Below are 27,295 nucleotides of genomic sequence, written 5' to 3' on the forward strand. Positions count from 1 at the left end.
ATATGTATGCAAGTACATGTACATATATATGTATATGTTTATATGGGCCCATTTTAACCAACCCAAAGGAGAGTCTCTATCCAACGTGAAGGCGAAGGCCAAGTCATTTGTCAAAATAAACATAAAGTTCATGTGACCAGAATAATTTGCCATGTTGGGTAGGAGGATTACAACACCCTCTTGAATTCTGAAGAGAAAGGGGTGAAACAGCTGAAGTTAAACATCACCTGGTTGGACCTTCCCCCGACAGACACTGGGCTAAGTATAAGTATACACCATTAGTGTATTCGGGCATGATTAGATTAGAAATTTTTTTTTTTTTTTTTTTTTTTTAAATACGAATTATAAGTGAAGAAGGACAACGCATGATTAGCCCCTCTTACCAATGAGACGCACTCTGCACAGAACCCAACCTACTGTTTTGAAAAGGATCGACTGGTTTAGCATTCACCAAGGAGGACGACGATTATGATAATGATATTAATAATAATGAAGCGTGCGTATTTAATGTTGCCTAACCGTGATCAATACACATGCACCGTGCATATTTAGTAATCGCTTCCTGAGATACTGGAAAAACATATCAACTGTGATCTCCTTTTCCTTTGTTATCATTGCCTATACTTGATTCGCCATTTCGTTTGACTCTACCCCCTCCCTATCGGGGCCCTGCTTACGCTTAAGGTTAACCGGTAGCGAAGGGAACCCGAAGTTAAACGACCTCACAATAACAGCCCACTAACAGTGCCTTCATAAGTTAGTTGCACCCCTTCCAAACGATTACACCCTCCCCTTTCGAAAATGCTAAATTTTATCCTTTTACAGAATAAGCAGGGGAAGACACGGTTTTCAAAATGGTAAGTGCGAGGTATTAGCAATTGTTTACATGTCCATCATTTGTTATTTTGTGCGGCACCCCACATTTGCGAGGAGTTCATGCCACTCCACCTCTCGTCCCCGAAGGTACATCAACTGCAACGAAGCCAAGCAGAAGAAGATCGAGAGAGACATCAACAAAATACTAATAAACAGGAGTAGATCCTATGCGAACATCTTCGTCTACGAGAACTTTAAAATTGTGTACAGGCTATACGCAGGTAAGGGAGAAAAACAACAGGAGCTACCATCGCGGGAGTGGTGGTCGCAGTGACAGTTGCGATCATAGCGGCGACTGTGAGTCCTACAATTTATCATGTGTGCCATTTTATTCGCTCACCGGATGAGGGTAATCCCCCGACACATTCATCTTCTGGCACCCCTTGTGACACACCCCTTGTGACCCCCGTGCAGGCCTGTATTTCGTCATATGCATCGAGAACGAAAACGAGTTATACATCCTCGAGTTCATCCACTTCATGGCACAGCTTCTGGATACCTTCTTCACCAATGTGTGCGAATTGGACCTCCTTTTCAATTTCCACTTTCTCTACTACTTCTTCGATAACATAATTCTCGGCGGATACATCTACGAGGTTAACAAAAATATTATTCTTGACAAAATAAGTAAAATAAAAAAATTCATTTGAGTAGTTCAAAAAGGGGGAGGAGGGTGAATTTCATAGCAACTAAATCCATGTAAAGCCACTTCAGATTTTACACAGTAACCTACACCTTCTCCATAAACATTCCTACAAAATGTTCTTTCTACCCCCCCCCACCACTGATGCGCAATACACATCTTCGTGATGCAGTCAGTACTTATTTCATGTCCCTTCAAATTTGAATTGCGTTATTTGCCAAACAGTAGTATATCGTTTTATTCGTTTTTGTAAAAGGTTAAATTACCTCTTTCTTTTTTTTTTTTTTTTTTTTTTTTTTTTTTCGGAGTTTTTTGTGGGATACTCTTTTCCGTTGTCGTGTGGCTGGCTAGAACTTTGCTCTGTGTCATCGTTTCTTTGTCACGGACCCTTTTTTCCGACCCTTCTTTTGGAAAACACCCCACCAATTTTTCTGTACTTTTTTTCCTCCCCCCTCCCCGCGTAAAAAAATATTTACAATAGCGACTAAAGTAGAACGGGGGGCTACATTTGCGTTGACTCTCCAATAGAGTGAGGAAATGAAATAACCCTTTTTGCAAATTCAACGTGTAGTTGGAAAAGTGAGTCGACTTGTTCCGCCCACCCGCTATATTCCTAAGGGGTGTGAGCATTCCCATAGTCAATTATAACCCATCCAATATGCATTGAAAGCACCTTGGTATGCGTGATTCCAGTGCGAATTTTGATGCAACAGAAGGTGTACTTTTTAATGCCCACAAAAGTGGTACGTATATTCCAGCAACAGCCCTTACAACAGATGCACAAGGCAGCCCCATAGGCTGATCCTCCCTTACGGGGAAATCCACATCATCGCGTGTATATATTTGCTTAGCAGAATATGCACACATCGCTTACGCGTATATTTTCTCCGCTCCAAGACTTTGTTTCATCTAAATGATCATCGTAGAGAGTACTGGTTCCCTTCCGTTGCCGCAGCACTGTCGCAAGGCCACTGATTCGCCATGCAGATCGGTTGTAGAGGCGCCTCTGTGGGGGCACGCCAGGCACTTAGAACGCAGAGGAAGAAACAACAGGCAGAGGCCATAAGCCAGTACGTGGAAAAGCTAGAGGCCCTGTCCAAGCATGAAAAGATTGTGCGGATTGATCTGAATGGAAAGGAGAAGAAAGCGTGCAAGTACTTTTTCCAGAAAAACAAATATGTGTACGTGAAGAGCAAGGAGCAGATTGAGCGATTCGATAGGGGATCCGGGCAGCCAATCAGCGGTGCATTGCCCTCCTCAGCGACGTCAGAGATAATGCCTATCATAAACATCGTTAACAATGCCAACGCCACCACCACTGCAAGGGAGCGAAGATGGCGGCAATCTGAGAAGGCCCTGAGAGACACGTACGACCTCTCCCAGGAGGAAATGCTCTACATGAAGTTTATCGAAAAAATTAAAATGAAAAATATTTATTCTCTCCTGAACAATATAAGGAAAAATAAATACATAAATAAGAATCAGAGAGATACCATTCTGAATTGCATCTACAAGTACATAAGTCGCAACTGCTATCTGATGCCAAAAAAGAATTTTCTCTTCTTCCTCCACATTTTCCCCCAGCAAATAAAACATTCTTCCAGAGCAGTGCACTACCTGAAGAACCTCCTTGACAAAGACGAAATTACCCTCACAGAGTGTCTTAGGCTGATAAGCGAAATAAACCTTTACCATGTGAACTACCATGTCAGAGGAAACTACATCCACTTCATAATTCGACATGCAGAAAAGATTAGTTTTCAACAAATATTGAGAATTTTATCCAAAGGTTGCTACCTCTTCGCCATCACCCCTGACTTCAAAAAGGAGGAGGAACTGCTAGACCATGTCCTTAAAAATAAGTTACTTCAAATTGTAAAGGAAACAAATAAGGTTCCTCTTGATGGAGACCTAAAATGGGACTACCTTCATTACATGGAATGGTGTGCTCGTCGGGAAAATATCTACCTACACCTTCTCTTTAACGACCTCTCTGTTCAACTGCATAGGAAAATATTCATCGAAAACATCGACACCCTAAAACGGAACCACGATTATGAGTACCTACAGAGAGTTTTAACCCTGGGAAGGTACAACCTATGCATAAACCATTTAAATAATATATTTTTGAACAGAGATATGGAATCCTTCCATAGGAGGGGGAAGACCACCAAGGTGAAAATTCTCCCGTCGTACATTACGGAGGGGAAAATGAAGGGGGAGAATGGGTACGGCATAGTAGACGAAATAAGCGAAAAATCTCCTCGCAATGCACAAGAGGAGAATGAATCAAGCAAAGCTGCCCTCCTTCCATGTGATGATTCAGTGAGGACAACTCAGTTTTACCCAGAACAAATGGAAGAAAGTAACACATTGAAAAAAATGAAGTTAGCTTTCTCCTTCTCCACCGCATTCGAAAAATTAAAAAGTAACCAATACGATCAGTTGAAGCAGACCTATCAAATCAATACGAAAATTACCGATAAAAATGTGAAGATTCTTTTGAAATTTCTTCGAATGCTACATCATCACAATAATTCATCTCACTTGGACAACCTTTTTTGTAGAGATAACCTTCCACAAATTGTTTCTGATTTACGGAGGGAAGGGAAATTTTCATCTTTCGGTCGTAGACGTGTGTGTAAGACTGACTATGGAGAGAACTCCCCACTTTGGAGACTAACCCACTGGTGGAATTCCGATCAACTCATGAATTTTACAGACAAACAGATACCCTCTTTTTACGACCTATTTGGGCATACCGAGGAGGAAGCCTCCCCAAGAGGAGAAATTCCCCCTATTCGGGAGAACCCCCTTCTCCAATGTAAAGTTCTCCTATCGAAGGAGATAACCCTATTATCAAATCCAGAAATCAAGGAGTTGGAGAAAAAGCACAATAAGGAAGAGAATATCTCTAGCATTCCTCACCCGTCTAACTCAATCATTGTTGATAACCTTCTTCCTACCTTTCAAACAAAGGATACCATCTCATGCATGGTGAAGAATATCTACTTTAACGAACAGTACAGCAGAAAATGTTTTTACAAATCGCAGTTAAACTGTCTAGCAAAGTCCTTGCTATATATGAGCAACTCATTTGTGCAGTATCATCAGATGAGTGACTTAACCCAGGGGGAAGTGAATCCACGTTGGAAGAACAATTTACTTCTGGCCCATGTGGAAAGAACCTTTTACGAAATTTTCACCTATGTCATGAAGAATGTGTACCTCATAAACATATCCAACTGGTTTCATATCTTCATTGCGATGGAGAAGTTTGGTAAAACTCCTTCGATTGAAATAGGAAAAGGAGGAGAACGACTTCCCTCTATGATGGCGAAGCCAAGTGAACAAGACACATTACCTACTAACCGAATGAAAAACCTCCTTCAGATTGTGTACACCCTCCAGGAATATCGCTACCAGGAGGTGCGCACCATTGTAGAGGAAGAAGACACTCGACGTGGTCTCCAAATTGTGGAGTTCCCCTTTCTAGAGGATCAATCCGCAGAAGATGATACCCCAGATGGTGATACCCCGAACTTCGACACCCTCCACAGATGCATTCTCAACAAATTTAAGATGCAGAATGAGGGAGTTATCACCGCAAGGAAAGAGCCAACATTTGTACCGCAGGAGACACATAATCTGGGAGAGAAAATCGATACAGAATCTCCCACTGTGAAATATACTTACGAAATGGGTACTCCAGCATGTATGATAAATCTGCAGTGCGCGGTCAACTTCCTCCTTAGTATGATATCCAACTACCTTGATGGCGCTTCCTTCCAGACGAAGCGATTCCTAATAATTCTGTACCATTTGAACGGATCCATTTTGAAGGATGCCGCGATCCAGGCCCACCTGGAAACCAGGTTACACAGAAACCATTTGAAGTTTCGAAACAGGTACTTCTACATACACACCGGGTGTGGAAGAAATCAGCCAACGCTGGAAAAGTCGGTCGTTGCGAAAATTCGGGCCTCTAAATTGGCGCTCAAGGGGGGCAGCTCACCCGGTTCAAATGGTTTGCGTAGCTGCTTGAGTAAGCACACGAAAGATCTCCAGGATAATCACATGAACGATCTGTATACCCAGATAGAGAAACTATTCAATCGGAACAAAAACTGCTTCACGCTAGACGACATGATTACTTTCATCGTGACATACAGCCTGAACGGCCTTTACCACTCGACGATATATTTTACAATTTCTAAGTGGCTCCTTCGACACGACTTGACATCTGTCCCCGATGAGATCAAAATATTTTTATTTATCCTCTTCGGTCAGTGTACACATGTGTACAAGCCCCTGTACTTTTACCTACTTCGTCTAGTGTTACAAATAAAAATTATTAATGAACACACTACACTCCCCCTTTTGTGCGCCTTCCTCCACATGCTTATCAATCACGATGACCGAGCGAAGAAGGTAAGGTTGAAACACCTCCGCTATGTTGAAAGAAAGTTTTCATTAATTCATTGGCCTTATTTTTTCCCTATGGAGTTATTCCTTTTGAAGAGCGCACAAAAGATTGCCTCCGGGAGGATAAGCACCCTGGAGAATCACTCCATCAGTGACCAGTCGATCGGTGGACCAGGAAATGACACGAAGACGAGTACCACCAGAGCGAGTGGCACACGAAGGAACGCCAATACTTGTGAGAAAATGAATTCAAGAGAACTCACTCTTAATTTGGACCTTAATATGTTCATGTTCGAGGAATATTTGAAGGACAGTCTTCCACAAATATTCCATCTGTTGGAAAAATGTTCAGTCGGTGGACAGGACCAAGGGAACAATACCGCCCATGGGGAAATGCCCCCCCACCCCCCTCAGGAGCTGCACCTCTTGGATGAAGAAGCTCATCAGTTAGTGCTCCAAAATTGCAAAAATTTCCTTTCATACTATTTCGTGCAGAGAAATTTTCTGATAAGCAGGAGGTCGCTGTACTATTCTATACTAGTGCATCTCCAAAGGAAGGGAATGGACAGAACGTTTTGAATGTCACACCCACATGGAGGGCACTAACAAGGAGCGCATGCTCATTTATAAAAAGAGATTCTCCCTTACACATTGTGTATAGCGTTCGACTCATTATAAACCCGATATAGACAGGTTAATAATTTTGTTCTTCCCGAGGAGGGAATCTCTTTATAAAATTATATGCAGGTTCATCGCTTCGTCGCTCCAACATTGGAAAAGTAACATTGAAACAACGTTGTGTGTTGTAACGCCGGTGCAATGTGATATCATTTTAGGAACTCTCACCCTTGTAAAGCTCCAAGAAACGCTGAATGCTTTCCTTGATTTGGTCTTCTACCTCGGCCAAGTCGCAGTTGTTCTGGATCTTCTTCAACACATCTGCGTAATTGTTGTCTAGGTATTCGAAGTACCTCTTCTCAAAATCCTGCACCTTATCAATGGTGAGGCTAGCGAGGTAATCCTTCGTGGCCGCATAGATGAGGCAAATCTGATAGCTGATACTCACAGGGGAGTACTGCTTTTGCTTTAATATTTCCGTTAAAATTTTTCCCTTCTCGATAAGTTTCTTCGTGGATGCATCTAAATCAGAACCGAATTGAGAAAAGGCCACGATTTCACGAAATTGAGCTAGCTCCAACTTCATAGAAGATGCTAATTTCTTCATGCACTTGTACTGGGCACTACTTCCTATACGAGACACACTCAATCCAACATTAATCGCAGGAATTATTCCTTTGTAAAACAATTCGCTCTCCAAAAATATCTGTCCATCCGTAATGGAAATGACATTGGTAGGAATATACGCAGATACATCGTTGTTTAGAGTCTCTATAATTGGTAGTGCAGTGAGACTTCCTCCTTTCAACTTGTCATTCAATTTAGATGATCTCTCCAGGAGCTTAGAATGGATGTAAAAGATATCGCCTGGGTAGGCTTCTCTCCCTGGTGGTCTTCTCAAAAGAAGAGACAACTGTCTATAGGCAACTGCTTGTTTACTCAAGTCATCGAAGATAATCAAAGCATGCTTTCCATTGTCTCTAAAATACTCAGCCATAGCACAACCTGTGTATGGAGCCAAAAACTGGAGAGGAGAAGCATCTGATGCGCTCGAATTTACAATGATGGTGTATTTCAAGGCATCGTACTTTTTTAGAAGGTTCACCAATTTGGCAATGTTACTTTTTTTTTGTCCAATGGCAACATAAATACAATAGACCTTCTCACTATCTGGCACCTGCTCATTAATATTTTTCTGATGAATAATTGTGTCGACTGCTATGGCTGTCTTGCCTGTTTGTCTATCCCCTATAATTAACTCTCTCTGTCCCCTACCGATAGGAACTAAACTATCAATGCACTTGATGCCTGTAATAATGGACTCATTCACACTCTTACGCGCAATAATTCCTGGTGCCTTTATTTCTATCTTTCTCTTCTCGTTAGTCTGAATGGGTTTTCCTCCATCAATCTCCTTTCCCAATCCGTCTACGACACGACCCAGTAACTCTGGACCAACACTCACGTCGATAATTCTGTTCGTCCGTTTTATTATATCTCCTTCCTTTATATTCCTGTCGTTTCCAAAAATTACGACTCCAACGTTATCGTATTCAAGGTTCGTCGCCATTCCATACGTGATGCTTGAAGCACCTTCCCCTGCAGATGTATCACTATTGTGTATTTCAAGCAATTCAGACGACTTCACATTATTCAAACCGAAGGCTCTACATATACCATCTCCCACACTTAACACGTATCCCACTTCATTTGCGGAAGTTTTAAAGTCGAAGTTCTCAAATTTTTTCTCCAATATTTTCGAAATTTCCACTGGGCTTATTTTCGTGGAGAATGGCACCACTGTGGCACAGTTCCAGTTCACCCTCCTCCTCAGCTGATGTCCCAACAGGCGCACTTTATGCACTCTCTGCATGGTGTGTAGGTGCCTACGCAACAACGTTTGAACCGATGTTTATATGTGGGTTCAATCAACCCTCTCCTTCTCTGATATACCACTTATAATGTTGCTATCCCTAACGGAGCCCCCTCTCGCATGCTCGCCCGGTGTGCATACAACGCGTCGTCCTTCTGGGGGGATTTCACACGAAGCTTCCTCTCCTGATTACCAACTAAAGGGGTGAAAAAAGAAAAGAAAAAAAAAAAAAAAAATCAAATCAACCAACTCTTACATTGGCCACCTGGTCAGTTCAGATCAGGTTACTCCTTGGCATAACATATCATGCGAATCCTATCCTACACGTACACCTTATGCGCTTCCAAAAAAAAAAAAAAAAAAAAAAAAAAAAAAAAAAAAATGACCAACTATAAACACACTTACCGTGCGCGGTGTGGAAGGAATACTCATACAACTCCAACCGAATTATGCCAGAAAGGATTATCTTCAGGGGAGAACAAAGTAACAGAAAAAGGGGATGTGACCACAGGTAGGGGAAGGAGCGTTTCTCTTCCTTTTGGCCTCACCCTTCGACAGCTATTGTTCGTTGCTTTTTTAACGGCTACCTGCAGAGTACTGTTTCATGTTAACTCTTCCTCTTTCCTGCTTACCTTTTTTTTTTTAATTTTTTCATTTTTTTTTTTTTTTTTTTTTTTTTTTCAGATTTGCTCCAGAGAAAAAAAAAAAAAAAAAAAAAAAGATGACCTTCCCCCAAGATGCTAATTTATCTCCCAATGAATTACCTTGCCTGCATCTCCACACGCAATTCAAAGGATACACAAAATTCCGTACAGGAGGTCGGTGGCATAATAAAGTACACGTGGTAATTTTTTGTATGCACGCGGGAGTATTCTAAACCTCTTCATCTCAATCACCACTACCGTTCTTGCTCCAGTTCGTGCTTTTTTTTTTTTTTTTTTTTTTTTTTTTTTTTTTTTTCACGTAGTGCACACATTCAACTTCTACACGGTGAGGATCATACATCTTCCCCTTCCTCTTTTTTTTTTTTTTTTTTTTTTTTTTTTTTCCCCCTGTGGGGATACAAATGAACGTTCTTATCATGCGAACCACCGAACGGACGCTAAATTATATTTGCATTTTTTTTTTTTTTTTTTTCTCCCCATTGATGTCACTGCAAAGTCAGATGAACCGATATGTTTGTATCATCCATTGGGGAATGTCGCTCGCCTAGTTAGCTGTGTATAATTACAAAATTCTCACGGTGCCACTTCCCCCCCCCCCCCTGGTGGCAGTGGTGTTACTCCTACCTGTGTACCAGTTGGAGGAAAAATCACCAAGCGCGCTCTCATAGAGTTTACCCCTCCTGCTCTGCAACAGAATTTGGAGCCAAAATGCTAGACTGTATTTTCCAAAAAAGTGGCAGCATGCCCCTTCTCCCCCTATGTACGTACACACGTGATGATGTATGATGGCCCATTTGATACTCACGGATAGCTAAAATACACGATAAAGGTTTGCTCGTCTGAAGAGGGTACCCTTTTTTTCGTAACGGTTACCATTCGCGAAAGATGGCTAGAGGGAGACGCGTCCATACTAAATGCTCTTCATTCATGTCACCTTGCGTGTGACGCAACAAATGGAAAGTTTTAAAAAGAACGCCTCTTCCTCTGTGAATCGTCCTCCTTCGCACCGCTAGGACACTACGTGCCTGATTTTGTTAGTATCATCCGGAAGGAATAAAAAAAAAAAAAAAAAAAAAAAAAAAAAAAAAAAGAAAGAAAGAAAAAAAAAAAAAATGGGACATTAAAAGTAGAGAAAAATAACATCGTTCAAGTGCGTTTGCACTGCTCTTCCTTTTTTTAACGAAATAGGAGTAGGCCCGTCCAGGGTGTCTACACAAGTATCATCGCGTATACAAACCGATTTGCCTAGTCAGACGCTCCACGGAATATCCCCCCCAATGAAGCGCGCAATGTTCCTACTAAAGCTATTGCTTCTGGCGGCGATAGCTACTCAGGAGGGACTCCTTTCCTGGCAACTGATGACAAGTAAAATGCTTGTAGTAATGATAGATGCAGGCCTCCTCTTCATCTTCCTCTACCTACAAGTGAGATCAGCCAACAGTACACACATGTACATGATTTACATATACAGTGTGGTGGCTAAAATAACGGTGATTTACTACGTTTCCCTTCCGAGAACCCTCATTAGCCTCCATGACGAGACGGGTGGAATGGGACCATCACCCCAGTCACCGGCTCTACCGTTACCCCTACAACTGAATACCTACGCAGAGAGCATACACATCATCAGCTCAACCATCCTGCTCTCTATACTCATCTACATTCTGTTTTTTTTCGTTACCGATTTTGATCTACTCAAAGTTCGTTTTATCAACCTGGAGATATTTTTTTGCCTCCTCATAATAACCCACGTATCTATTGACTTCATAGATATATCAGACTTCTTCTATTGTATTCATTTGCATTTTTTCCTCTACTACTTCCGTATTGTACAGGAATTATGTTTGTTTACTAATCCCGTTTTGTTTGTCCATGCGTCCATCGATAAGAATGGTCCCGTGGAATTTTATTCCTTCTGCTTGCATCTCTACCAAAGTGTCTTCATCCTCTTTGGTGTTCTACTCTGTGTGAATATTGCCATACATGCTTACTCACTTCCTAGTTTTTCGTACGAAAGTAATAAGAGGTGGAAGCTATCCGCTAAAGGGGGGGCAGATCTACCAAACCTTCCATCCAATGGACCCTATTTGCTACACAGTTATAGCCGAGATACGACTCTGTGCAGATGGACCAATGACCAGAAGAAGGCTGCCAACGGGGCAGGAACCAAAGGCTATTATGAGAATTACCCTAGTGAGGCCATTATAAAAGAGAGTAGCTCTCTGGGAATACCTCCGCAATTACCTGCACAGTTACCTGCCCAATTGGAAAGGAAATATTCGATCAGTAGGGGCATGCGTGGGAGTACTTCTCCGTTCTCTCCTTCTTCCCGTGCTTTAGGTTCCACTGAAACCTTCCTCCCCAGATCCAAGGTCGGCGGAGACGCCATGTCCTGCCTCAAGTATATCAGCATATACAGCTTCTTCTTCACCGATGTGTCTCTCTTCATGGCACGATTGTTCCTTTACCTGGTCTTCTCCGCTACCGCATGTAAGAGAAATCGCCAACGAAAAGACATGCGTGGCCTCACCTCCCCCCTCGCACACTCTCCCACGATGTAATTGCAAACCCCCCACTCCTCCCCCCCCCCCCCTGGTAATTCCCTCCTCCAACCCCTATGTAGGTTCCCCCCTGTTCATAATTAAGAATCTGTGCTTCGCCATCATCCATGGGTCACGCATCTACCGAAAGTCCAAGTTTTACAACCGCCGCAGAGATGAAAAAGGTCGACGCGAAATGTCATCCAACGGGAAGGGCTACACCAACCAGGGTGATATCTCCACCGATACGTTGGAAACGAACCATCCAGAAGAGGGTGAGATGTATCATCCAGAAAAGTATGAGATGTATCATCCGGAAGAGTGTGAGATGCATCATCCAGAAGAGCGTGAGATGCATCATCCAGAAGAATGCGCGAAGAACCACCCAGACGAACGCCCAAAACAATGGACACAGAGACCATCGACCAGCTTGCACATGAAGGAAAGCAACGTGAACGCATATCTCCTCAGTAGGAGCTACATGTCTGTCGATACGATAAATATAAACCTTATTAAAAATGCTAATTACAACCGCATTAACAGTCTGACTTACGATAAAATTAGCGCACACTTTTATTTGCACTATTTAAAACACAACGGGCTGAACTTCCGAAGATATATGTCGTGTTATGTGGACCAAATAGAAAAGAATTCCATGGGCTATTCTCTGATCTTCCTCTTCTTCTTCATCCTCATAGCCACAAAAATTGGCATCCTCGTAATCACCTACACGATGAACTTTGACCAGGATCTCAACCAACATTTGTATGAATTGACTTACCTATGGAATCTGAATTCCCTCAAGTCCTCCTGGATTCTTAGAACAAATTCCTTTATCATTTTAGCCTATTCATTCTGCTCCTTCCTTCTGTACATATTTACCTGTTCCTTATTCGATGGAATTTTCATGTCCTTGATGTATTTCTTCAATCTGTTATCTTTCTTTTTCGTCCTCCTCATCATGTCAAAATATAACCCGTCCTACGACATGCTGGACTACTTTAATAAGAACAAGAACACCCTGGTGGTTCTCCTCCTCTTTGGCTACCTGGTAGGGCGCTTAACATATTGTATGTGTGGGGGCCATTCAACAGGGCAAATTGGTAAAAGCACCACCACACAACAGCATTAACAGAACACTATGTAACAGCACCATACAACAGAATTAACAGAACACTATTTAACACCACCACACCACATCATTACACCTCCACGTACGACAGGCCTACCTCTTCCTCGCCGACACGTACATGTTCATCTACATGCTTCTTGGACGCAAGTACATTACCTATCGAAGACGAATCAAAACGCGCAGGGCAAACGAACCACAAGCAAGAACCGCACACAACGCACAAACGGAGGAAGAGATCCTAACACCCATATCAGTGGTCTCCTCTTTTATTGTCAAATTGATTAAACACATGAAGGGACCCATCATGCTTAACAGAATAATAATTAGTAAAAATTTAATTAAAAATACACGAGTGGATAATTTTCTGTTTTTTTGTCACGTAAAAGAAATTGCCGTTAAGTTGGTTCTTTACTTTTTTTCATGCTTCCTTTCGCTCAGGGAAGACGCGATAAATATTTCTTTCCTTCTCTTTGTTTTTTTTGTGAATCTTGTTTTCTCCGTTATGTATTTGATACTTTCCAAGGTGGACCGGGACGTGACCATGGATAGCATCTTCACCCAGGCGCTCTTCCTGCACCTTAGCGGAGCCTCCCGTACGTCGTGCAGAAAAAACGGAGCGTAGAGCGCCGAAGCACCTGCAGCAGTGGAACCCAAGTTGCCACGTCGATACATCGCTACATCGCTACATCGCTACATCGCTACATCGCTACATCGCTGCATCGCTACTTTGTCACTTCTTACATGACGCACATTCTGCAACTGGCCAAAACTGCAACTGCCCAAGGCTCTCCCCGTAAAACCCCCCACACACCCTTTCTCCACTTCCTCTCAGGAAAAGGACTGGACGCTAAAGGGACCACCATTTCCAAAGGCCAGAAAGAAGAAGACGCCTTCCATCAGCAGATCCCACAAACAACAGTGTATGAAAATTATTCCTACGATTATACACTCCTGTTTGAGAACTGCCTTAATTATTTTTGATTCACCTCCCACAGAGGATACGTAGGTACTACCTTCATATAACCATTTGACTGTACATATGACCTGATCCTATGCATCTGGATACGCTCCTCATATCCTCACTTAATTTGCGTTTACCCAAATCGACACTGAACAAGCCTTCAAAAAATGAACTAATCTAATAACCTTCATATAACTTCTACCATATCCCCCTGCCAAACACACACGCACACGCACACACACGCACACACACGCACACGCACACACACACACACACACATAGTTACAACTGTTCAGTCGTTTATGTCAATGTCCTGGAAGTTTCCAAAGATGTCCTTAAATTTAATTCCAATTGGAGAGTTTATTATTTCTATTTCCTTCTCCTTGATTAATAGTTTCTGTCGTTTTATTTCTTCCTCCAACTCCATGATTCTCTTTGTGTCAATCTGGGTAGGCAGCAATTCTTCTTCCTCTTCATCCGCCGTGTAGACTAACTCCATGTCATTTCCTCTGTTTGCACTGGAAAATGGTTTATCTTCTCCTATCTCCGGTGTAACCTCTTCACCCTTTTCAAAAAGCGAATTCGGAAATATGTACCTCGCCAGGATATTATCTGTCTGTTTGTTTGACATTTCATCCTTTTGTTCGTGGCACAAATCGACTTCCCTCTTTTCTCCCTCATCAGTAGGTCTCTTTATTTCCTGCATGTGCCTCGTGAGAAGGTTATCGAACTGGTCCGAAGCTTCTCTCCAATAGTTGTCTGTCTCACCCCTTTTCTCGTCTCCCTTTTGATTTTCCCTTTCGTCCTCTTTTTTCTTCTTCACCCCATTTTCTTCTTCCCTTCGCGCTGATGAGCTATCTTCAATCTGAGATGTTCCACCTTCCGCGGACTCCACTGCGTCGGCGGCGACACCTGCACCAACTGGGTCGCTCCCATCCATCATCCCCTCCGCACCGATCACATCCTTGGTAGCATCACCATTGGAGTTATCACCATTGGAGGTATCACCATTGGAGGTATCACCATTGGAGGTATCACCATCGGTCGTAATATTACTGGTCGTCTCATCACCGCGAGAAGAGGGCTCTCCCCCCACAGACCGATGACCAAACCGACTACCAAACAAAACACGCTTATTCTTACAGTACCACTTATAAATAGTCTTCAAATATTTTAGCCGATAAGACGAAATGGTGCAAATGTGAATGTCACTCATCTGATCCCCGAGCATTTTATAAAAACATAATTTTCTCCAAATAGCATTCTTACTCTTCTTGTTCATGTCGTCAGATCGATACAAATTTATAATGTCGTCCGATGAGGGACAATTCTTTTTTAAGTCGTTTTTTATTTCCATATAGATTTCCTGCACTTCTATATAGAGCGATTTAATATTATTCTTCATTTCATCAGTTAAGTCTTCCTTATTTAGCAGCTCTTTCAATTCTTCCATCATAATTCTTTGGTGGCTATCAATTACTTCTGTGCTAAAGAGTCTGTCCATATTTCCTCCTTCTTTCCTTTTGTCTTCACCGTTTGTGGCTTCTTCCTTTTGGAACTCACTTAAAATATCCTGCTTCTTCACATCCTCATCAGGAAAAGCGCTCCCTATTTTTTTCCCGCTGTAATTAAGGATGAGTTGACTCGGATCCTCCTTCACTAGGAGGTCTTTCAAGCTTCTCCTGACTTGGATTGGCTTTATTTTTTGCCTCTCCTTTTTAGGTAAGGCGCTCTGGCCACTGGGGCCAGGCTTCCCCTTCTCACCGGGTTTGCCGCTCTCCCCGGCTGCCATTCCCTGCGCAAGTTTATTCATACTGTCCAACACTTATGGAGAAGGCTCTTGTGTGACCGGTCCTCACCGGTGGGCTGAACCGCAGGCTTCGTCTTCCCCTTCTACCTCCTACGAAGTGGGTATATCATTACGGCCACACGAGGAACTGCGTGTGTATGTGCACGTACGAACATTTTCATGCACATTTATGTGCACCTTCTGAAGGTACTTACATCTGGTAACTTCCAGTCATCCACGGGGTGGCCTCATTTACAAATGTCTTGTAGGAGCATCAACATAGATTCTTCATTCTGTGGAGATTCCATTTTTCTTTTCTTCCTTTAATCTCCAAATCGGGATTCTTAATCTTTCATCATGGCGTTTTTTCCATGTCTGCACATTTTTTTCGCGTTTTTTTTTTTTTTTTTTTTTTTTTCGCCCAGGGTGAGATTAGCAAAATTCATGCGTCATTTGTGCACGAGTGAACATTTCCCTTACGAGCAGGCAGAAACGGATGAATCACTCGAGAGAGGCACACAAATATTGTCCTCATAAGTAGACACGCATGTTGACCTCTATGTATTCATGGCGCACACACATAGTGACATGTGCATGGTGAGTGGTTGAAAATTTCCCCGTTCAGCTATTTCCTAGGTGAAGAATTCCCATGGGGGGTCTCTTATTTTTCCGCCTTCTTTTATACCCCCTCCTTCTTTCCCCACCACCAGATGGAAAGCCATATGGGTAAACACAGTGCTGACCTGAGATCAGCATTTCGCGCGTGGACGGTGATAATTCCTTTTTTTTTTTTTTTTTTTTTTTTCATTTCCTGTTCGCTGCAAAGCGCGGCAACTCCTTAACCTTTCCTGCAGCGAATACGGTACACTCCCATTTGACGCAATTACAACACTCAGCTGGATGATACCCCTCAATTTATTTTCCAAAAGAGTCACATCAGGTGTATCAAATGAGCATACACAAAGTATGCCTTTTTTTTTTTTTTTTTTTTTTTTTTTTTTACGCATTCGCATAGGGAAAATAAGCACATAGGCGTCTTAAGCGTATACACACTGGCGAAGGTATCACCACTCGTCCCTACCCACAAGGTGTATCATTTTGTTTCGTTCCCACAGCGGGCGCGCTTCGCCGATCTTCCGATCTGCCGTCCTGAATGTTCATATATATATATATATTTTTTTTTTTTTTTTTTTTTTTAACAAGGAACATTTTTAGCTAGCTACAAATTCGTTGCAAAACAGTTGTTTGTTCTTAAACATATAAGGGGGGATGTATTCAGACTCGCCGACGATATTGTCCATTCCTGTGTTTCATTTCTTGTTTGATCACCATAACGGTTGCCGCGCAGACTTGGACGGCATCCTTTGTGTGTACTTTGTATGTACCTTGCGTGTACCTAGTATGTGCCCTGTGTGTACCACGTCTGTACCATGTGTATAAGTTGTGTGTGATATTTTTTTTTTTTTTTTTTGTGCCCCACTTTTTGGCCATTTTTACCTTGCCGGTCAGAATTTTTTTCGCTACATCGCCTCTTCGTGACTTCTTCACCTCGTCGTCCCTTCTGCACCTACTTACCGCCACGCTCCTCCCCCCAAAATGATCACCAAAATCCTGAACGGATGGCGCATCTCCTTCTTCTTCAACCTGATGACCTTCATCGTGCAGCAGCTGGGGCTGTACTACATTCTCTTCGAGTACAACAAGCTCATCCTCCTCCTCTGCACCTTCGATATATATATTTTCATCCACTTTTGCTTCAATAACTCCCAATCCTTTGCTGCCGTCAAGGGAGGCAACTGTTGGATCCTTTACGTCTACTCCATCTCGTTCAAAGTTATTTTTATGTACTTTTTTGCCTTCAACGAAAATGCCTATTCAGAAGAAACAAACACAGATTATTATAACAAGTGCGTTATCTTTGCTCTCCTCAGTTTGAGTACGCTCATATACACGGCTCTGTCTGTGAAGTCGTACAAGCAACTCTACCCAGATGAAATGACCATAACGAATGAACATATTTTCCACAACAATTTAATCCTCCACGTCGTCATAGACCTATTTGACATTTTCGAGCTGCTCTTCACTCTGGTCAAGCTCTCATACATTGTTAAGAACACCAATTTTTGGATCAAAATAATTGGAGGAGTTTTAATTTCCTTCTCCCTCTACTTAAATGCCTATTCTTTTCCGATTATTTCCCTTGTGACAGAAAAAAGCAGAAAAAATTTGGACCTTGGGGATATTTACTTTTGCAAAAAGCATGCTGCTGTTGTTGGCATTATCCTGGTGGACATTCCCTTTATGATTTTACGATTCTACTTCTTAGCCTCCTACGTTTCGAATGTACATTTCCAACCCCTTTTAATTAAGAACGTGTGTTTCATCCCGATAAAGTGCCTTACTATAAAGCATTGCAATTTGATCTTCGAGAGGTTACGTCGAAATATAGACCACACGGATAATGGCGGTCGAGTGGAAAACACCCTGGCGATTACAAAACACACCAACAGTAATAACAACACCACCAAGCCGGATGATGGCACCCTCATTCCTTATGGCTCCCTTGCTGGGAGTATGCCCAACGTGGTGAATCGCCCCTCTGGTGGGGTTCTGAAGAAACGGTCCATCGTGTCTTTGAGCACCGTGGGGTTCAACAACTCCTTGGACATCAAGTCGGTGCAGTCGTTGAGGAACGAGGCGGAAACACAAGCGGGGTATGGTCACGCTTCCAGGAATAGGAAAATCACAACCGTCCTTGATGCCAAGCAGGACGGTGAACAGGTTAACGGGAGTGGTCATACCCTTAATTACCCCAACCTCTGCGAATATTTTGAGAATTTGGTGGAAAATCAAGTGGCTACATTTCGAAAGCTAAATGTGAAGAAGAATAAAATAGGAAAAAAGTTTACCATGAACAAACTAATGTACACCAATGTATCGAACAACGAAAGATACCATTGCTACTTAGACGACAGTCTGAAGGTTTCGTACCTGAACCAGATTCGCCTGATCATTCCTTATGTTACGTACTGCCTTGGTAAAATAGCCATGTCAATAGTAATTTACTTTTTCTACACACAGATAGATATTCATGGCTTGAAAATAATTCTTACACAGTCAGATATGTATTACAAACTGTTCGAACACAACCATATCATGTTTACCGTATCCTTTTTAATAATCCTTGGCAACTCAGTTATATCATTTTTGTCTTCTGTCTTTCTCTCCAGCATATTGGAGGTTTTATTTTTTACTCTTTTTATTTTTGTAAAATGCACCTCGGATTTTCTCTTCCTCCTCCTACTTGTCTACAACAACATTTTTGAAATTTTCCTGAGGAACCTTAACAAGTCAGAGAAATACGCTCCATATTTTTACCTCCTCTTTGCAGTCATTCCTTCCTTCAAGATCATTAGGAACATATACGTATTTTTGTGTTCCTTGTCTGGCCGTCAATTCATCGGATACATCATTCGCCCCTTCATGAACGAGACAAGCAAGAGTAAGTTGCCCCCCTTTTTAAACATAAACGGGGGTAACACAGCGATTACCGGTATAGGCACAGAAGCAATGAGCGGGTTGAGTAATACTTTGGATAGAGAAGTAACCAACGGAGTGGGGTCTTCTCCCCCTAGTAGAGCTCTCCACACGGATGAACTTAACCTGTTCGATAAGGAAGAGTCTAGTCAAAAGAACAACTTCAAAGGAGACTACAAGGGATTCATATCTATTGCATCTCTCCTTATCTACATCAACACAAAGCACATGCATGGACTATCCTCACTCTCAACACTAATGATAGGAAATAATTTCATCAAGAATCTCAGGCTGAATTATAATTTAAAAAACAACCATTTGCTACTCATCGTTTTAACTCTTGTAACCCGCTTCCTTTTGCTACTCTTCATCTGCATGCACCACAGATCGAAAATATGGACAGATGAGTGTGTCCGTATGTTTTACTGTGGAGTTACTTTTATCTTTATGCTTGACTTAATTTTTAAAGTTAGCTACCTCATTGTTTCTCACAATATTCGGATGTGCGCTTCGTACAATTTGCACCTCAAGTCCATGTACGAAGACGTGTACTACAACGCAAAGGCTAGAGACGATCTGCAGAAGAACCATCTCAAAGACTTGCATAGCAAGTACCAGATGAACCACTTCTACGTGCGCACTGTGCCGCTCTTTTCGGAGATCTTCTAGATGGACAGAGCCACGCAAAAGATGTATTAACATCGTAGTAGGAGACCTACCCCCGAAACTCTCCCACCAAAATTGAATAAGCATGCCCACTGATACTTTTTTTTTTTTTTCTGTAGTACACCTGAACCCTTGTACGTGGTGTCACCATCTCAACCATTTGACATTTTTAAAATGACATTTTTTAAAATGGCAAACATTTCATAAGCGCGATGGATAGGTGGAACAAACTAATCCATTTGGCCCATTGGAGCTAGTTGGCTGAATGAAGCTAAGTGGCTAACCAGACCAGGCTGCTTCACCAGGCAAACTTATCAAACTCAAACGAAGGACAAAAGGGGATGTCCTGCAAGCGTACAGTTGCAGTTCATCAATTCAAATGAACAGAACTTAACAAAAAAAAAAATGTAAAAAAGAATGTAAAAAAAAATGTAAAAAAAAATGTAAAAAAAAAGGTGAAAAAAATGAGAGTAAAAAAAAAAAAAAAAAAAAAAAAAATTTCTACGCACATTTTCAAAGTTCAGACCGAAGGAGGCGCTTTTCTCCAGTCTACCTCACACCATCTGGCGAATGAGCTCCACCTTTTCGGCGACTTCCCTCTTGAGAGCTTCGTACCGTTCATCGGAGAAATGCCCCTCACCTATATCTGGAATGGTCGCTTGGGCCTCCTCAATCTGTGTGGATTGACCATCCTGTATGGCCTCTTCATCCAACAGAACTTCTCCATCCGGTCGAGACCCCCTATCCGGATCCTCCGCAGTTGAAGCGTTCGTATCCGTAAATAAATTCCACGTGGAGATGGCCAGATTTATTTTGTTGAGTGCGTCATTTATGAGCAGGGGGTCTTCCTTGGCTTTGAGCTTGTCTACAATTTCATCCAACTTTACGTTTATTCTTTTCAAGAATACGTAGCAGTTTTCTTCGTTTATCGTTATGAGACTCATTGATTCCTTCTGTGCGTCTTCGCCGAGGAGTTCGTCCCCCTCCTCCTTCTCTCCTCGTGTGTCTTCCTTGTAGCAACTATTCCCATCGTCCTCATCACTTGCATCTTCCAAACTATTTTTGCCTTTTCCTTTTTTCCTTCTCACACCATTTTTTTTCTTTTTGTCAGAAGTTTTCTTCCGCTCCTCCATTTCCACCATCTCCTCCTTACTGTTATTTCCACCATTGATGGTATCCACGTCTTCAGAATTATGTTCCTTTTTACGGCATCCATTTCTGAAGGTGCCTTTTTTATGCTTCTTTTTTTTTTTCTTTTCCACGTCAGCCAAAGGCTCTTCTTCCCGGTCACCGGATGCACTGTCGCTCTGAAGGTGAGGAGAAATAGTAAGCAGGGGAGAGCTGTCCACGGGAGGAGAACTCGGGGGGGAAGCATCGAGGCTGCCTTCCTTCCTTCTCACCTCTTCTTCATTCCTTCTCACCTCTTCTTCCTTTAGTCTCTGATTCTCTGCCACCAAATTCGCAACCTCCCTGTCTGCCTCCGCTTTCCCGTCTGCCAGGTGGCGATTCTTCTGAGCCAACTCAGCCAACTCCCGCCGCGACTTCAGCAGATCCTTCTCCAATTGGCAAATCTTCGTTTCCCTCTCCCTCAGGTTTTCCTCCATCTGCACAATGGTGGCAAGGTGGATATCCTTAGAAGGGTTGGCCAAATTAGTGACACTGCGAATGTTAGAGACCTCTTCGGAGGCGTCGACGCTGGCATTGGAAGTGGTGCAGGTTCTCTTGGCCGCCCTTGCCTCTTTCAATTTCTGTTCGCACTCGTTCACCAAGGATTCCATTTCCCTATTTTGATCTTGAAGCTTCTGGTCGTACTGTCGAATGGCACACTGGAATTCTTCATCCTTCTCCTTCAAGAGGGAGGTACATTCATCAATTTTACTCTGCAGGCTTTTTTCCTTTTCGACTTTCAGAAGTTGTGCTTTCCGGCTCTGCTCGCAAATATCTTTCATTTTATCAATTTCTTTCTGTGCTTCTTCCTTCATCTTGATTACCACTTCTTTGTGTTTTTCCGTGATTGATTCTATGTCTCTTTGCCGTCGCTCTTTTTCTGCTTGCATTTTTTTGGACAATTCGTCCATTTCCTTCTCCTTCTGGATGACCATCTCTTTTATTTGTTTTTGATGGGATTCCCTCTCTGTCTGCATGAGCGCCTCAAACTGGATCTTCATGCTTTTTCTTTCCTCTTCAAAGAGCTTTTTTAATGTCTCTTCATTATGGTTGTACTCCTCCTTCATTTTCCGTTCAGAATCTTCATGTACCTTTCGAAGGGCCTCTATTTCTTCATCCTGCTTGTTTATCTTCTTCTGATATTGATCCACTTGTTTGAAGAGATTATCGTTTTGTTTTTTCGTCTCCTCATTTTTTTCGATTCCTTCCTTCAGTTTTTGTAGAGACTGTTCCAGCTCATTGTTCAATTGTTCCACTTTTCCCCGATACGTTTCTTTTTCTGTGGTTAGCTCCTCCATCTGTTTTTGTAGTAATTTCAGTTCATGTTGGATGTGGGACTGGTCATCCTCCTTTTCTCGTTTGAGTAATTCGACTCTCTGGTCTGTCATCTGGAGGCATTTTTCCTTTTCCTCCAAGTCATTTTGTAGATTTGTAATTATTATTTTTTTTTCTTTTTTCAATTTTTCCAGGTCTCTGTAGGCCATTTTACACCTCAGCTCTGAATTTATCAATTCCTTCTTTAGTTTATTAATCATATCATTCATCTTTACGTTTTCTATTTTTATTTCTTTCAACTGGACGAGCTTACTTTTTATTTCCTTGTTCCTTTCGATGAGTCTTTCTTGGTTCACTTTTCCTTCCTTAAGCAGATCGCTTTCTACATTACTTAGCATGTTAATTTGTTCCTCTTTACTTGCTATCATAAAATTTTTCTTCTTTATTTCTTCATTCAGGATATCCTTCTCATGTTCCTGGAGTTTAATTTCTTCTTGTAGTTTGTGTAGACATTCATCATTTGTCTTGATGGTCTTCTCCTTCTCCTTCAATTCTTCCTGTAGTTCCTTCTGTTTCCTTTGCAACTCTTCCACGTATTCATCCTTTCTCAACAGTTCTTCTTTGTAATTTTTATTGCACTTGGTATGGTGTTTTTCTACTTTGCTAAGTCTTCCATTTGCGCATTTTATTTTTCCCTTCATTTTTTTCATTCTGCTGTAGAGTGTATACACCTTCATTTTCATTGCTTCGTTTTTTTTCAAAGATATTTTTAATTCCTTGGCTAGCTGCTCATTTTTGGATTTAAGCATGTTCATTTGGTATGTTACCTTCTGCTTCTCTCTCTCCACTATTTTCATATTTTTACTAACTGTATTAACTTGGCCTACGCACCTTTCCAACTGTACGTGAATATCATCCAGGTTCGTAACCAATTCCTTATTCCTCTGCTTAATGTGTTTTATTTTATTGTTACTCACTTGATTCACTCGTTCGAATTTCGACTTATTCTCTTCTACATACCTCCTTAACTTATTTATTTGGAAGAACAGTTTGTTTTCTCTCCTCTTCAGTCTTCTAATCCGCATCAGGTTGTATTCATTCCTATTTTTGTATGTGATAATAAGCTTACTCTCCTCATGTAGTGTCTGTCTTAACCGCATAATCGTTCTCTCGTCCTTCTCCTTCGTGGTTGCAATTTCTTCCACAGTGCGTTCCTCCCTCATTTGTAATTCCTCCATTTTCTGCATAACCTCCTCATAGTTTTTCCGCTTCCTTTCAAGTTCTTTCTTCGTGGCCTTTGCCTCGCTGCGCGCTTTCTCCAATTCGTCTCTTTGGCCCTACGGGGGGAGGAAGAAGCAATGGATAAAAAAAAAAAGGCGGTTAAAAGGGGATACACAAAATGGTGCACTTAAAAATAACAAATCGTGATGACCATTTTAACACTTTGAGGTCTCGCGCATTTTAGGAGAACTCACCTCGAACTCCCGCTTCACCCCGACCAAGGTTTGGATGGAGGCACAAATTTCGTCCAGTTGCAGCTCTGTCTGTACAAAGGTTGTGTCTCCGTGCAGGGGAAAACCTTGTGCGTCTTCCACCGTGACACCCAATGTGTAGCGCAACGTATCGCCCATCTTGTCGTCTAATGATTCGGCCACTGTATCAACCAACGTGTTGCTCATCATCCCAGTATATTTCCCCCCTAGTGTGAACCCGCCTTTGCCACTTTCCCGCAGAAATGTCACGATTCTCATTATCTTCCTCGAACAGTTGGAGAAGGCTCTCTCCCTATTCCTGAAATCGGTTAAACAGGCCTGTACACGTTGTAGTCTTATCTTCAACTCATTATTGGCTTGCCCCAATTTTCCTTTCTCCTCCTGCAAGAGTTTGTTCCTCTCGTCCACTTGGGTGTTCGCACTTCGGCTCATTTTCAGCTGTAATTTAAGCTCATCCACTTCGTCCAAATATTTTTCTCCTTCCTTTTTTATTCTCTCTATATTCGCTTCGTAATTTTTTATCTTCTTGTATAAATTTTCATTATTTTCAATTTCCTCGTTTAACTTGTCTTTACAAATCTTCAGCTCCAACTCAGCTTTGACCTTCTCGACTTCACTTACCTGAACAGTTCTTTCGTGTTCTACTAGCTTCTCCTTCAATTCCTCCACTTTTTCTTTCTCTTTATTTAGGGAATCTTCATATGTTCGTTCCTCTCTTTTACCTTCCTTTTCTGTGGGAGCCTGTAAAAATTGAATGTTTTACTTTGCCAATTTTCGCTGTCCAATTTGGCGGTAAATTACACACAATCTAGCTAGATCTAAAAAAAAAAAAAAATGCATCATGTAGCACCCCTACCTGATCCGTCAAATGTCCCTGGTTTCTTCCCCCAGGAAGGAACTGCAACTCGATCTCCCTCATCCTATTTTGCACACTCCTTTCAAGTTGGTCCTTCTTCGCATAGAGGCTGTTTAGCTTCATGTGTATGCTTCGGATCTTCAGAGACAGACACCAGTTTAGGTTCTTCTGCTTGAGCAATTCCCTCCTCAGCTGCGCGCACTACCACGGGGATGGATACAGGAAGAACATAATTCGATCATCATGAAATGGAGCATTCAGAAGGAAGGTGCACAGAATCGGAATGAATATTGAAAATCAGAGGAGCTAAGGTTCACTTGATCTCTTTACCCCCTTTTTTTTTTTTTTTTTTTTTTTTTTTTTTTTTTTTTTTTTTTTGCTTACTGTTCTATCATTGTAGGAACTACTGGTCCGCTCTGTGACTTCGAGATTCATGGGAAGATCCTAAAGAAGGACGGCATGCATGTAGAAGTATCTTCTTGTTAGGTTCACCAAAGGAGTAATCCTTCGATATTTTGTCTGAACTTTCCAATTTTTTTCCATACCGCATTGTTGCGCTCTGAGAATAGCTCCAGCTTGGCTAAGGATTCCTTTAGAGTGTCCATGTCGGACAGGGTGTTCCCATCCTTCATTACGTTGTCTATACTTCCCCTTAGGTTTTCAATTTTGTCTTAAGGAAAATGAAAGGGAGAGTTAGGGAGATCATATATTATGGGACGACATGGTGGGAAGACACAGATGCATCTCCCCAACGAAAATTTCACTCTGCATTCTCCTCAGAAAGAGTAGATGATCGGGTAGCCATATGAACAACCGACGAGCGAGTGAATGGTTCTTCTTACATTTATTGTTGGTTGGGCCCTTCTTTCTGCCTTCGTAACCCTGAAAAATGGAAGGGAATTTTTTTTTTTTCTTCACGTGATATCTAAAATGGATACTAAGTCGGTGTTGAGTCGGTGCTAGTTCGGTGCTAGATCGATGCTAGATCGGTGCTAGTTCGGTGCTAGGTCGTGCTAAGTCGATCCTAGGTCGATGCTACGCCACCGTTTAAAAGGGGATCGCTCCGCGGCTATAATTACCAAGAAAGGGTCTTTCTCATCTTTCGATAGCTCGTCCATTTTAAAGGAACTTTTATAAGGACGCAGGCATCACATATAGGGGGGAGGGGGCGGACACACAAATACACACACATGTCCATAAGCGCATATATGTGTGGATCTACTCACTGCCTTCTGAAGTATCCCCCCCCTGAAGTATACTTGCCGGCAATTTTTCCCCCCTACTTGAGCAGAAAAGTAATGGGGCATACACAGGTAGATATGCATGTGTTTTTTTTTTTTTTTTTTTTTTTTTTTTTTTTTGCAAAACCCTATGTACGTCCCCTCTTTCCAAGGTACCTTTTGCCACCCGATATAAGGCTACTTCCATTTTAGGGATCATAAAATTTCTACAGGGAAGCCCCCTTTATTGGTGTAGCACCCAGGGATGTAATTTAAAATTTCCTTGAAACACATGGCAATGTAGATATGTACACATGTGTGCCTCCACAGCACGGGGAGTTACGACCGGTAGAAAAGGCTCCCTCGGGGATTTTCTGCCTCACAATTGGATTATACCCCATCGCTTCTCATTTGATGATTTTTTTTTTTTTTTTTTTTTTTTTTTTTTTTTTTTTTTTATACGTTTAATTTTACACCTATGTGTTTTTTTTTTTTTTTTTTTTTTTTTTTTTTTTTTTTCATCACCTTTTGCACTTTCATTTAAGATTTGTTCTGGTAACAGTTTTTTGACTCCCTCAACAGGGGCAACTCGGCTCCGCAACTTCACTTACCTGATTCGTTCCTCCACCTTTTCATTTTTTTATTTTTTCACTTGCGCTTCACACATTGGTAAATTTTACGCAACCTAGGCATCCTTTTTTTAAAAAATTATTTTACGTAACGTGGATACAACTCTAAAGGGTTACTTCCAATTTTACAAAAAAATAAAAAAAAAATAAATAAATAAAATAATAATAAATAAATTCCACCATCAATGGAAGTGTAACCTGCAACGGCGACCTTTTCTCGCAGGGAGATCCGTATATGTGAACTTAGGCGTACGCGTTCTTTGGAGTATATACAACGTAGCTACTTCTGACATAGCTTCGCCCGCTCAAGAGCCAAGTGGGGCAAAAAAAAAAAAAAAAAAAAACAAACAGCAACCATAAAAACCGAACAACTGGCGCAACGAAACCATTTTGGCTACCTGCAAAATTGCGCTAAACTAAAGTAGCAAAGCGAGTATGGCAAAATCAAATGGGAATGATAAATTGTCGGTGTCGGTGAAAGGAAAAGAGGGGAGAGGTTGGGTTCCTGCTCAAACGCGCAATGGGACAACGGCACGAGGGAGGCACCTACATCTACAACGTAACACGCGGACGAGTGCACCTACCCATAGCCATCTCCCCCATGCATATGTCTTGCATCCTCTGGAGGAGCAATCAAAAAGGAAAACACGAAAAAGAAAGTGGAAAAATTGCAAAAAAAAAAAAAAAATAATAAAATAAAATAACAAATATAGCTGGAAAAAAAGAAAAGAAAAAAATTCATAACATAAACAAAAAAGGGGGGCAACATATGTGGGAGCAACAAATTAGGGAAAAAAAAGAAAAAAAAAAAATCAACACAGAGTTTGCCCCACCAAAGAGAGGGGGACAGGACAGTGCATCCTACGTAGTCCCAAGGAAGGATAAAAGAGAAAGACACAAGGGGAAAAATTCATATGAAAAGAACCCCTT

At 41.8% G+C, this 27,295-nt stretch overlaps 7 protein-coding genes across 7 annotated transcripts; 4 read left to right on the forward strand and 3 right to left on the reverse strand.

The window, feature by feature from the left end:
* Window positions 1–801: 801 nt before the first annotated feature.
* PKNH_0403600 (AP-2 complex subunit sigma, putative) lies at window positions 802–1,526 on the forward strand (the record flags this gene model as incomplete). Its single annotated transcript, XM_002257826.1, has 3 exons — window positions 802–857; window positions 964–1,097; window positions 1,291–1,526. 3 exons carry the CDS (start codon window positions 802–804, stop codon window positions 1,524–1,526), a joined length of 426 nt encoding a protein of 141 aa, XP_002257862.1.
* Window positions 1,527–2,500: 974 nt separating this feature from the next.
* Window positions 2,501–6,523, forward strand: PKNH_0403700 (conserved Plasmodium protein, unknown function; the record flags this gene model as incomplete). Its single annotated transcript, XM_002257827.1, has 1 exon — window positions 2,501–6,523. The coding sequence occupies one exon, from the start codon at window positions 2,501–2,503 to the stop codon at window positions 6,521–6,523; it is 4,023 nt and encodes a 1,340-aa protein (XP_002257863.1).
* A 253-nt stretch (window positions 6,524–6,776) lies between these two features.
* Window positions 6,777–8,435, reverse strand: PKNH_0403800 (ATP synthase subunit alpha, mitochondrial, putative; the record flags this gene model as incomplete). Its single annotated transcript, XM_002257828.1, has 1 exon — window positions 6,777–8,435. The coding sequence occupies one exon, from the start codon at window positions 8,433–8,435 to the stop codon at window positions 6,777–6,779; it is 1,659 nt and encodes a 552-aa protein (XP_002257864.1).
* A 1,954-nt stretch (window positions 8,436–10,389) lies between these two features.
* Window positions 10,390–13,753, forward strand: PKNH_0403900 (conserved Plasmodium membrane protein, unknown function; the record flags this gene model as incomplete). The annotated part of the gene is made up of 4 exons (XM_039113851.1): window positions 10,390–11,590; window positions 11,724–12,691; window positions 12,864–13,365; window positions 13,605–13,753. 4 exons carry the CDS (start codon window positions 10,390–10,392, stop codon window positions 13,751–13,753), a joined length of 2,820 nt encoding a protein of 939 aa, XP_038969463.1.
* Window positions 13,754–14,025: 272 nt separating this feature from the next.
* PKNH_0404000 (conserved Plasmodium protein, unknown function) lies at window positions 14,026–15,525 on the reverse strand (the record flags this gene model as incomplete). The annotated part of the gene is made up of 1 exon (XM_002257830.1): window positions 14,026–15,525. The coding sequence occupies one exon, from the start codon at window positions 15,523–15,525 to the stop codon at window positions 14,026–14,028; it is 1,500 nt and encodes a 499-aa protein (XP_002257866.1).
* A 1,593-nt stretch (window positions 15,526–17,118) lies between these two features.
* PKNH_0404100 (TMEM121 domain-containing protein, putative) lies at window positions 17,119–19,728 on the forward strand (the record flags this gene model as incomplete). Its single annotated transcript, XM_002257831.1, has 1 exon — window positions 17,119–19,728. One exon carries the CDS (start codon window positions 17,119–17,121, stop codon window positions 19,726–19,728), a length of 2,610 nt encoding a protein of 869 aa, XP_002257867.1.
* Window positions 19,729–20,279: 551 nt separating this feature from the next.
* On the reverse strand, window positions 20,280–25,634 carry PKNH_0404200 (autophagy-related protein 11, putative; the record flags this gene model as incomplete). The annotated part of the gene is made up of 7 exons (XM_039113852.1): window positions 20,280–23,504; window positions 23,643–24,401; window positions 24,517–24,717; window positions 24,901–24,960; window positions 25,062–25,186; window positions 25,359–25,398; window positions 25,596–25,634. 7 exons carry the CDS (start codon window positions 25,632–25,634, stop codon window positions 20,280–20,282), a joined length of 4,449 nt encoding a protein of 1,482 aa, XP_038969464.1.
* Between the last annotated feature and the right edge of the window lie 1,661 nt (window positions 25,635–27,295).

The sequence above is a fragment of the Plasmodium knowlesi genome (assembly GCF_000006355.2).
Source record: "Plasmodium knowlesi strain H genome assembly, chromosome: 4".
Taxonomy (NCBI): Eukaryota; Apicomplexa; class Aconoidasida; order Haemosporida; family Plasmodiidae; genus Plasmodium; species Plasmodium knowlesi.